General features: G+C 38.0%; 1 protein-coding gene across 2 annotated transcripts in view; it reads right to left on the bottom strand.

Annotated features, from left to right (window-relative positions):
* ca16b (carbonic anhydrase XVI b) overlaps positions 1-11311 on the bottom strand; it is a 97329-nt gene extending 86018 nt beyond the window's left edge. For both annotated transcript variants that reach the window (XM_026306406.1, XM_026306407.1), the window contains exon 1: positions 10650-11311. In XM_026306406.1, the coding sequence (XP_026162191.1) occupies positions 10650-10734 (85 nt within the window). In that variant the 5' untranslated portion in view covers positions 10735-11311. The remainder of the gene's footprint in view (positions 1-10649) is intronic.
* Positions 11312-12752: the final 1441 nt, after the last annotated feature.

The raw sequence follows: 12752 nt of genomic DNA, 5'->3' as shown, positions 1-12752 counted from the left end.
CACTATTTTTGACATTTCACAGGCAAAATTATTAGTTGAGCTATTCATTTTTCACAGACTCAATATTGTTACTGACTCAAATCATTAGTTATGATCCTACAGTAAATTTAAATCCTGGAAGGGTTACTACTAACAATTGATCCAATGATCCAAAAATCTGCAGACTATTTTCTCGATTAATGAATTGGGCATTTTGATAAAATGTGGGTTTTCTAAGGGTACTCCGGCTTTCTCCCACAGTCCAAAGACATGCAGTTTAGTTAAATGGTGATTTTAAATTTCCTGTAGGTGTAAATGTGAGTGCGAGTGTTTGTCTCTATATGTCAGCTCTGTGGTAGACCAGCAATCTGTCCAGGGTGTACCCCGCCTCTCACCCAATCTCAGCTGCCACCGGCTCCAGCCCCCACACAACTCTGCAGGACAGTGGCATAGATAATGGATGGATAAAATGTCAGATAATAGTGAAAAGTGCCTCCTATAGGTCCCAAAGCACAATATGATATTCCAATTTCCAGTCTGAAGAATACTCCAAATCCTAGAAATGATCATGATATGACATGAATAAAAAGGCACCAAATCATCAAACTTCAGAAGGTTGAAAGAGATAATTCTTGGAATTTCTGCTTGAAAAATGACAAACCATTAATTATATTATCAAAACTGTTTCTAATCGATTGGCTATCATCAATTAACAAACAGATTACTTGACTCTAAATCCCAGTTTAAATATTCTATAAACACAGGGTTGATGTCTAGGTTTTTTTTCCCCAGAGTGATTTTAATGCATGTATGTTACAGTAAATTTTATCAATAGTGTTGATGTACATTACCTCTACTTTAGTCCATGAAAATAAAAACAGCTATCGTAAGCACAGAACATACATTGACACTTAGGAAAATGCCTACATCCAATTAACCTAAACAGCTTCCCGTCCTGAGCAGTTCCCAGAACCATTTTCATCCATTTATTTTGGAGATCACTTAGGTCTGACCTGCCATCAGGTTTGACTTAAAAACCTAACACTACAATGACGACAACCTATCAGGCTGCACCTTTTTTCAAAGGACCTGTTGGAATAAGCCTAACATACAATAGGACATTGTAATAGTAAATTAAATGTAATCACAAAGCTAGGGCTGTTACTAACTGCTATTTTCCTTAACGAGCGATCTGCAGATTATTTTCTAAACTGATCATTTTATCTTTAAAAATGGTGAAAAACATCTGCCAATTTCAGTAAATCCAAACAGTCCAAAACCTAAAGACAGTGAGCTATGACAAAGAGGAATACTTGAAAAGCTCAAACAAGGAAATACTTGTCATTTTTGATTTAAAAAAAAAAAAAAAAAAAAATCAAATCACTTTTATCTACTACTATATTTAAACAGAGGAACAACAGATCACAGCAAAGGCTAAGCCAAATGTCCTTAATACTGCATTCTTGATGAATTAAAAAAAAAATTCTATCTATGTCAGGACAATCATGATATTTATGGACTTGAACACAAGATTAACCATGCTATCTCAAAGCAGCAACTTCCATTTTATAATGACAGCAGTCAGTAATGTCACTGCTGTCATAATGCTTCTTCAGCATTCCACTCTAAACATTACAGCAATAAAGAAGATTGTCACAAGAAATGTGTGGCTATTGAGGCAGAGCGGTTGCTAGCTACCACCTGCCTCCCGCTGGCTGTTAAGTGTAGGGACAGATGATCTCTGGAATCCCTGAGTGATTAGCGGTTACCTGGGGATAGGTCTCTGCTCTGCTCCTGTAAACACTTGTGTTGTGAAGTTTAGATTAGCTGTGACAATAACATACAGCAGCTGTCACACCTTCAGCTCATACTGGAGTTTGAAAGTTAAGCATACTGTACACACACAAGTTTTTACATTGTGGCTAAAATTACCCTGGGATCAAATGGAAGGATTTTTTTATTTATTACTTTGTAAACATTAACAGATTCAACTGTTGATCATCTTGTCATACAAATTCTTTGTATCATGTAATAAATACTTGAGTTGTCTTTGACAAGGAAGTGTATAACAATGTATTTTTGAAATATGAACATGTCAAAAGAAAAGGGCATGGTATTCAAATCCCTAGTTAATCAGGGTTCCACTACCAGGAGGGTTTGAATGTTTGTGTTGAAGAACAGACACATTTGCATTCCCCAAAGGGAAGCATGTCAACAGGATCGATAGGGTAGTTTCTAAAAATCCTGTTCTGCCTCCAAAAACTATCTAACTCAGCACATCTTCTCCCTTGGAATTCTCTGAAATTAACTAACATGAAATTTTCACACTAGACCCCATTGCCATTCTACACATCACAGATTTCTGTAGATTTACTTTACAAACAATAAAACCACTGCAAGAAAGCTTTCAAATATAGGAAATCAAGAACTGGAAAAGGCTCAAGACCACCTGAAATGCTTAGTTCTCTTTTTTGGTAGCATGGTTAAATAGCAATGATCATCTTCCATTGTTGTTTTAGAGCCCTATCTACAAATAGAGAAAGCTCCCTGAGAGACAGCCCAAGTCTGTGAGAGAAACAAACAGAACATCAATCTCATTCTAAACCCAAAGGAAAGAGCCTGGGGACTGATCTCTTGGGGTGTTAACTCAGGAATGGAAAAAAAAAAAAAAAAAAAAAACAGATTCGACAAGGAATTAATGAAATGGGTTTAGCACTGGAGTGGAAAAGTGGATATCAACTCAGTGTTAAACCACAGCCTGCCAAATTGTATTTGATTACAACAATTTTTCTTTATTTACCACTTATGTCATATACACATAATGAATGACCCATATTATGTTAATATTCCATTATCAAATCTAATTGCTATGAGCTGTAGTACTATTCTGTACTAGTGTTTATTTCCCAGAATAAACAATATATCATCAAGGTATAATGTGAGATGTCAAGGCAACCTGCTCATCATACACCTTTGAAGAACAATGCATTTAAATTCCAGCTGCCTAAATTTTTCTTCAGTTGTAAAAATTTAGAGTTCATCTTCTTTATGGTTTGTTTCGTCTTTTTAAAAGTAGGTGATTGGAAGCCTCTTCTCTTGTTTCTATGTGTAATACTCATTCGGTACTCATTTAAGAAATCTCTTGGGTAGTCTTCTGGTTATTAGGTAGTGACAGCTGTTTCCCTGTTGCAAAGGACCCTTTTAGACATCCTACAAACAAAACCTCTGAGAATGTACAGGTTGGTTATACAGTAGTGAGGTGCAATATTATGTATGCTGCCTCACCAGTCCAAACTTACAAATAAATTAAATGCTTCTATAAATTACTGAGCCAACACCTATGACTGTAACAGCATATAACACAAAGACATTTCCTTACCTGTCTTTTTCACATCCCTCTTTACGAACACATCTCAAGTGAATTCAAGGGTTGGACATTACTGATATTAAAGGATGTACACAGTTTTGTTTCACAAGAATTTATACATAAATCTAAAGAGCTGGCAAGTCATCCAGCTGCTATGAGCCTACCACAGACATTAAATATTATATTGGGTCATACATCAACCACTACATACCAGGACTGAAGTAGAAGGGGAAAAAAAAACGATATGTGCGGCTTTGTTATTCTTTTAACATATGTCAGTGCATATCTTGGTCACATTTCTGTACTTAATAATATATGTTTATGTGAACAAAAACAACTACATTGTTGTCAGACTTTTACACTCTCAAACACGTTGGCCATAAAATTCCCATGTGTCAGACACACAAAAAATAAATAAATAAATAAATAAAAATGAACATCTCCAATCTCCAGTACCACAAAATGTAGAATTTCAAGATCCGACTAATCCCTTATATTATAAAATCTATTGCTGTGACAGCATTTTTCTTTAGTATGTGACCTAAGTTCATAGTAACAAAAGCATTACTTGCACATATAGAACAAGAATATGTTTAGGTTTATGTAAAGGTTAAAATTCAATTCAAACAACTTGACTCTCCAACAAGCTTGTTTTGCATTCTGCAGTGCTCCTTGAGCTTGATAAAACATGCACAAGTCTAATCCTATATCTTCAGTGATTGTCACCATAATTCATGACTGGGAAAATGAGCCTCGTGGACAGGATAGCCTACTTTTTTCCTGGCCTCAGAAAGACAATCTCGAATGTAGCCCACGAAAAAAAAACAAAAAAAAAAAAACAATGAGCACAAAGCAAACACATGCTCTGTTGACCTACAATAGCACAATGCAGGAAAAAGGAGCCTGAAGGTTCCATTGTCTCCGCTCTCCATTGGGCAGCATTGACTGACAGTTCAGCTGTAAGTAAGGCTGACACAGTATCACATCGCGGCAAGATTGTTTAAGGGGAAAGAGGACATGGCGAATGAAGGACACAGGACATTTATTGATATGGCCAAGTCCTTGAGTGCAGCAGTATATGCCCTTTAGTGACAGTGTCTTATTGCCTGGACATTAATCACTATTGTCATGAAGCACAGGAAATAAGTACACTAGTTTTCCCAACAGCATTTTTACTCCCTTAAACCAGCCTGGTCAAATACAGTTTCTGTGTGTCTCCGTGTGTGTTTTTAGGCTGGATGTTGCTAGGACAGATTAAATGATTTGGAGTGAAGTGGCTGTGAGTCATTTTAAATGATTAAAATGCTACTGTGACCAGCTTCGAGTATCTTGGCTGAAAGACTGCATGAACTCAACCATACACACCAAGTAATGAAGTGATGACTGATTGCCTTGATTAAAATAAATTAAACAAATAAACTGTTTAATCACAATTAATGTCAAATTATTGTAATTATATTATAAAGTAAAGCATTGTTCTTATGCTGTTGAGCTCATACCAGCTGAAAAATTCCAGCTCTGCTAGAGCAGTTCCTGTCTGAAACTAGGATTTGTTGTTTATGTCTCCTATAACTACAAAGCAGAACAAGTCAAGTTATGGTTTGCCACCTGCTAACCAAAGATTTGGAATAGACCACCCACGTCAAATATTATCCCCTGCATTAAACAACCTTTTTCAGTACTGTATTGGGAGCAGAGATGTAGATTAGAAAGACTCTTCTCCACCTCGTGGTTAGCTTACTAAAGATTTTTCAGGCATGGGATCTTTGTTGTCATGGTTGCAATGAACACAGACTGTACCATGCATTGGTGTAAAAGCTAGTTCTTTCAATTAGGCAACAAAAAGTACTTGGCTAATTTGGGTAAGGATGATGAATACAAACTAAGACAGGCTAAATATTACGAGAATTTGTTGAAATAGCATACAACTGAAAAGCAGGGGGGAACAGGGTAGAATATATAGTGTTGATACTTTTACAGCATCCATTTTCCTTTATGGACATAGAACACTGCCAGTGATCACAGTAGCTGGTGTAAAATGCAAAAGGAGTACCAGTGCTATGAAGCAATTTTTCTCTTTTGTTTGTACTGTGCACTTGCACAAAAACATTCGAGCCTGCACTCAATCCACAACCTGGATGTGTGATATTTCACAAATCAATAGTAATATGCCAACAAAAGAAGCCAAAAATAATGAATGTGGGCATTAATTTATTTTTGAAATTTGCTTGACCATTGTTTTATGAGCATGAGGATGTATACTTGTATAGACCTTAATACATTTTAGTAGACAATAATTAAATGTAAACATAACACAATGCATTTTGGTAATAACTGGGGAAAAAAAAAAAAAAAAAACTAATTTGGTTTGACAAGGAGCAGCATGCAACTAGTCTATACTGCATCCAGCTGCATACAGTATAGACTAGTTGCATGCTGCTCCTTGTCAAACCAATTTTTTTTTTTTTTTATATCCATAATAAATATACACCTTATGCTAAGTTGCTGCCAATAAATTGTATTTCCATCATTACTGCAACATGAACATGCACAATAAACCCAAGACTAACTGAAGCATGATGAATAAGAAAAATCAATCAGTTTTGTGGAAGAGACTGTATGGGATCTGCTGACCTGATCACGTGAACCTCCTGAGGAGTGACTTCTCCTTCCCTGCAAAGACTAGGTGGCTGCAGTTAGCTAGGGAGCAGTTAGTGCTGGTTCAAACGCACTGGCGACCAATCCAAGACAGGTTGAGAGAACTGCTTACCAGTTTGTACTAGTTTATGGTGTTTGGGAACATTGCGTGCTTGAATGATGATAAAATAAGTATATCAAGTCCAATTTGTGCTGCGAGTTTCTGTGTGTAGAGTTACAGGCCCACAAATTTAATGTAAGAGCCTGGAAAACCAGAGTAAGAAATTGGGTAGTCATTTACTTAAGTAAGCAGCTATAGTCTGTCAGTGATACTATACTGCTGAGTATTCTGAACAGACACTGCATATACACAGCATGTTTGGTGGACAACACTGACCCCAAAAAGCAAAACAGTCAGTGACACCTGAAATAAACTTCTTGCTAACAGTGTTATGATTTTTTTGAAATCCAAATCTGATTCACATTCTTAGTCTCAATTTTCTTTAGTTAGTACATTGAATTTTAATATAATGACATACTGCACTTTGTTTTCTTAATGTTTTAGATGAGTGCTTAAAAAGGGCAAATCAACTTTGCATCCTGAATGGAAACACAGAACAAGTATCTTTTTAAAACGTTTAACAACCAAATATTTTCAAATGAATAGTCTTTCAATGAGAAATAACACATAAAATGTGTTTATTAAAAAAGTGACAATGAATCAAATTTTGAAATTATCACAAGATTGTAAATGTTAGTGATCGTCTTGGCTATCTGAGGGAAATGGTGAACAATCTTTGATGAGTAAGAGCACTTGGCAACACTAGCATTGAAATTTGCAAGGGGTGGGGGGTGGGAATCATAACTTTACCCTAAGAAATCATTTCAAACTTTAAATTAATCCTCAAGTGTTCATGAAAGTTTGTCTTTGTAAAAGTTTGCTTCCATTTTTTGAAATGTTTGTTTTTTAACTTTGCTGTAGCATAAATAAAACAAAATTTAGGTTATCAATAGTTTTTTTGGAGAAACTGGAATAATAAAAGGAAGCTCATTCCACAAGCTATTTTCAGGCAGATTAAGAAGTTATTTTCATTGTACATCAGTTTAAAGAAAACATCTTGAGCTTCTGTCATTGTTGAACCACCATAATACAAAAACACATGAACAACACGAACAACACACCAAGCCACAGCTGTTCTCCAAAACCAGCTAAGCTCTCAAGTTGGTACCATCATAGGAGAAAGCCATTATAGTTCAAACAATGTTATTAATAACAAAATAGAATTGGGTTTTTTTTTTAAGTTTATCCAGTTTAATTAGGTAGGCTAGATAGGTTAGAAGAATAAGCATCATTTCCAAAAGGGTGAACAGCAAATTATCAGCACATATGTAAAAAGTGGTTACAGTTGCAGTGTCTTCTCATCGGACCATTTAGTCGGTGGCACAAGCAGCGGGTGGAGAAACATCAGACATTGTGTTGAGTCTATCCATGATCAAGACAGAGCACATGTTAGTGATATTGTTTTAATACCAGGGAAACGTTAGTTTTAGCATCATGTATCAGTACTGGATACACAGAATGAACCAATTATCTAGGGAAGAGAGAGAGAGGACCTTCATAACGATGGTGTTGCCAACGTTGGTGATGTCCAGACAGCTGGCATCCTGCTGGCACAACAATACATCAGGACCTCATTAATATCACGTTCGCTCACTAATGCTCTATTTGCAGTGAACAGCAATGGTGTTATTGGAAAAGGACATCCCTAGAGTGCAATACACATAAACGAAGAAGACCACATGTTTGTCAAATAAGTCGTAACTGTTTATTGAGGTCCTACTGTACGTGCTACCAATTACTCCCCAGCTGTACCATGAGGCTTTACACCATCCATTTTTGCATAGTTATATTCACACAAATGTGTGATAATAATTTCCTCTTTACTGAAGTGACGCATTCGGGAAAATATCTATAATTAATGACAAGCAATGTTCCTAACAATGGTAACAGAGCTGCAACTCCACCTACACAACTTTTAAAATAAACATGGTTGTATAAACTTTCCTGAACACCATAACTCATGATGTTCAGACTTATTATTGTAAAATGCAACATTTTGGTGGGGGAGAAAGAAAAATCACATCACATTTGTGATAAAGATTTAGGTCACCCAGCCTAAAATGGTAGATGAACACAGTTGCGTGAACAACACAGCAACAGTAAAATTGGATTTATCCTCTACCACCTTGTAGCTGGTCTGCCCGTCAGCCTGTATTGCCTTTCTACCGTGTGTCAGAGGTCTGATGAGAAATGTCATATGAGAAAACTCAGCTATGTCAGTAGCCTGTAAATCTACCACTCAAAAAAGCCACAAACTGAGGACGTGGAAGCATGAAACTGGGGGATTTTGGGGCAGAGGGGGGTGACTCAGAGAGGAACCATTCTCCTGTGTTACATCACTGCTACTTTACTATGGAGGATCACTGGTGCCACAAAGGAGTAAAAACATCAAATATATGATAGACATGAACTATAAATATTACAGCTACATAAATACTGCCATTTTAATAGTGGATTCTGAAATTTTTTAATTTCAACATTTTTTTTTAGAATTTATACACCATGGTTTTTTGCAGCCGATAATCTGTCTATAGTCAACAACTATTTTGTTAACCAATTAATCAATTTGAGTCATTTTTTATGAAAATTCTCTAGGTTCAGCTTCTTAAATGTAAATATTTTTTTGTTTTCTGTAGTCTTCTATGAGAGTAAACTTACTATCTTTGGGTTTCATGCAGTTTATCAGTCAAAGCAAGCAATTTGAATACAGTACCTTAAATGTTTAGGTACTACAAACATGTACTTGTACCTCAAATTTCTCAAAACCTTGGTGTATATTAAAGAATATATCTCAAGGTAACTAGACAGTCTAGAGTACTGATCAGTGCTAGTCGTAACATATGAAGAAATATTAACAGGGGATCCTACATCATAGCTACATTTAGGGCCTACATGTAGGCACAAAACAAGGGAAACACAGGTGGAAATGTAAAACTGAGCAACAACTATGATGACATCTGCCTGAAACATTGAAACTGTAGAAACATTAGTATTTTGGACCTGAATCTGATTTTTAAAGCTGGATAAATAACCGAGTGACATCCATGCTACAATAGGCTGATAACCTGTGCCAACAATGATAAGACACAACAACACAACTTTCCCATACACTGGAAAGGTAACATTACCTTGACAGTATGCAGAAAGTCAGTCGGCTTATATAAAGCCATATCTCAAAATCACAGTAATGCTTTGGGAGTCACCATTGGAGAGGAGAAAAAAAAAAACAGACTTCAACATAACATATTGTGATTTCATAGACATTTTAGTTATATTTTGCCATTTTAATTCTGATAATCTGGATATTGAATGCAACTATGTGCTTTAGAGAGGCTCACCAGTTCTGATGGTTTACAAAACTGCTGTCCAGTAGTTGAGCTGTAAATGATTCGTCTATTAAGAGAAAATGAATTGGTAATGTTACAGATAATTAGACAGTAATTTTTAAAACAGCTAAACTCTGGTTGTAGCTTCATATCCATGAGTTTTGAACTGTTGAACAGACAAACTCAAAACATATAAAGACATCACCAAGGGATCTTTGGCGATAAACGTTTTTCAGTATTTTTGGTATTCTGTGAAGGAAATGAAAACTTGATTTGTCAAGAAAATGGTGTACAGATTAACCTACAATGAAAGTCGTCTCTGGTTGCGGTTCTATCCAAAACCAGTAGCCTATAGACGAAAACTTAACTGCGCCAAAACATAACCTGGCAATAAACAGCCCTCTAGCCTTCTCCCCCTTACATTTTAATCTCTAGTGGCACCGAATCTGATGGGTCACAGATTCAGTGCACATACACACAAACAAGTAATCCCAAACTGGCAGCCCATTTCCATAGCTACATTTGATTCCCAGTGGCATTAATCGCCCCGTATACATGCACATCCATCTACGATGTAACAGCATTAAGGATCGTCCTCATCCTTGTTTCTACCTACGTACACGATAGATTACACCTCTACATAAACCAAGACCACAACTACAGCAAGCCTGCAATAAAACTTGGGACACCTTAGTAACACAATAACACAACTACATACGAAACATATCATCAAAAAACAGTAATTCCACAGGCAATGAACAGTTAAGTGTCGTAAAAGTGCAAACCCTGTGTTGCGCCTACAGGAATGTTTGAGTTATAGTACATGTCTTCAGAATGGCAAATTCGTATGATTGTGCACCATGATTAACCACTGCTGTAGCTAACGTTAAAAAAAACGTCAGGGTCAAACAGGAGTTGTAGGACGAGAAAAGGACTACATGTTTAACCAAACGTTAAAGCGGGGGGTAGTTTGCGCCATAGTCCAGCTCCCTAATCAATACCATGCACACAAATCACTGAGGCTCAACGTCTCAGCGTCAACGTAACCATTGGACGTTAAACCCGGCTCGGCCCTAACCGTTAGTCAACCCGGGCTAAACATTCCCCTGAAAAAACACGCTTAAATCCACGATCCAAACTCGCTTTCGACATAAAATACCGGTCACACTTTGTAGTTAGGCCGAATAAACGATAGATAATACGTGTTGCAAGTACTTACCGGGATGACAGTCTTTGTGTTTGGGCAAGGTTAAAAATATTAAGGATAAAATCCACCAGTAACTCGGTTCCCGTATTCTCCGCATGTTAGACTACTCATCGAGAGCAACAAGAAGGCAACGGGTGACAAAGTTTTTTGGGTCTTTTCTCTTCTTTAAAGGAAAAAATCACAGACACAGGGCTGGAGCCGAAACCAAGTTGGCACAGCAAGCCGTGAAGGCAGAGCATCAATGTAATGGTTAGCGGTTATGCTACGGAGTCTCTGCTTTTCTTTAGAGGCAAAAAGACTAATTTATTCGCCTCCAGTCCGAGCTGAGGCTGTTTTTAGCTTCGAGGAATAAAACGGTACGCACACCACGGCTGTGCAAAAACAATTCAAAATCTGCTGTCGGACTCCGTCGTGCCTGTACAGGGCTTCCAGATAGCGACATTCCCGAAGTGTAGAGGGGGTCAATCGGCGATCAATCGCTGTGTTTAACTACAAGGAAAAGTGGTCGAATAATATCGATCACACGTGGTCATTATTAAGTGATTATCCGCGCCGTCAGCGTGACGAAGGGCAATGCACAATGCGAAGAAAAGTGGAGCTGGAAACGTCCCATTCTTCTATCCAGGAAGTAGACTAGCGGTCAGGCATGCATGGATATCTGGCTGCTGGTCCCATCCTACCGGACAGGCTGCGTGTGTGCCAGAGGAGCCTGCACAGGGGCGGGGGCAGAGGAAGGACGAGAGGCGGTTCTTGGATTTGCTGAATGCAAAATGACTCGGAACGGACCCAGAGGCTGGTTTCTGTCTATGGTGCTATGATAAGGAAGACTCTAAAAATCAATGCTTCACGTCAGACTGCCAAGTCACTAAGTCCAGACTTGGTCCTCACCTCTTTTCAATGTTACACCAAACGTGCTGAAATACTGTTAAAGAATACTCAGTACTATCTAGCTTCGGCCAGAAGCTACAGTGGACTGAAGCCTTGTTCAAGAAGAGAAGAGGTAAGATAGTCTCCCTGCTAAATCCTCTGATTTCGACCCCCATCCTGTCATCTGTTTTGTTGCTTCCTTCCAGGCCCAGTTATTAAAATGACCCTCCTGTGGCCACACCATGATGTCTCTTTGCCTCCTGCTGGCAGAACTGTGAATGGAATACTTTAGCAGTAATCATCACCTGGAATATCATCATGTATGAGTGTGTACTGATTGGAGGATTATGCATCCACCGGTGATACTCCCTTAGGTAAATGTGTAGTCAGTGGTGTTCTTGCAGAACTATCCAGCTGGACATTTAATTTGAGGAATCTGATTAAATTTCTCATTTAATTACCCAGTTCTCTGCAGGGCCATTGAGGACAGTCACAAGGGCCCTTTGCTTTTAATGTGGGCCATCTGCTTCCTCTCCAAAATGCCTACCTTTTCAAAGCCCCCACAGCCTCGTGGGCATCCTCGCACGATCCTCCAGGCTGTACTACGTCCATATACACACTGCAAAACACCACTATGGTTGACAATACTTCAGACCTGGCTGAATTCTGACTGATCGGATGCAATTAACCTGAACAAACCTTTCTGAATACTTTTCAGTTTTGTTTGAAACTGAAACAAAGGTTGCACAAGGTTGCACTTTGATTAATCATGTGGACTACAAAAATGTTGTGCAATACCCCCAGTGCACTGACCATGATGTGTAGAGATGCAGGTGCAAAAAATAAATACATAAATCCATATCAATAAAACATCACCACACACTGTAAATAACCAAATAACATTAATTTCAAAAATTTATACTGATGTACAAAAATACATCCATCCATTATCTATACCCGCTTATTCCTATTTAGAATCATGGGGATCTGCTAGAGCCTATCCCAGTTCTCTTCAGTTGAAAGGCAGGGGTACACCCTGGACAGGTCACCAGTCTATCACAGGGTCACATAGAGACAAACAACCACACACACTGACACTCACTCCTATGGGCAATTTAGAGTCACCAACCTGACGTACATGTTTTTGGACTGTGAGAGAAAACTGGAATACTTGGAGAAATCCCCCACAAACTCTGCATAGAAACGCCCCTGCTGGGTTTCAAACCAGGAACCTTCTTTCTGTGAGGC

Source organism: Mastacembelus armatus, chromosome 5 (assembly GCF_900324485.2).
Source record: "Mastacembelus armatus chromosome 5, fMasArm1.2, whole genome shotgun sequence".
NCBI classification, from domain to species: Eukaryota; Metazoa; Chordata; class Actinopteri; order Synbranchiformes; family Mastacembelidae; genus Mastacembelus; species Mastacembelus armatus.
The sequence above is the reverse complement of the archived record's forward strand: the minus strand, read 5'-3'. Positions and strand labels throughout refer to the sequence as shown.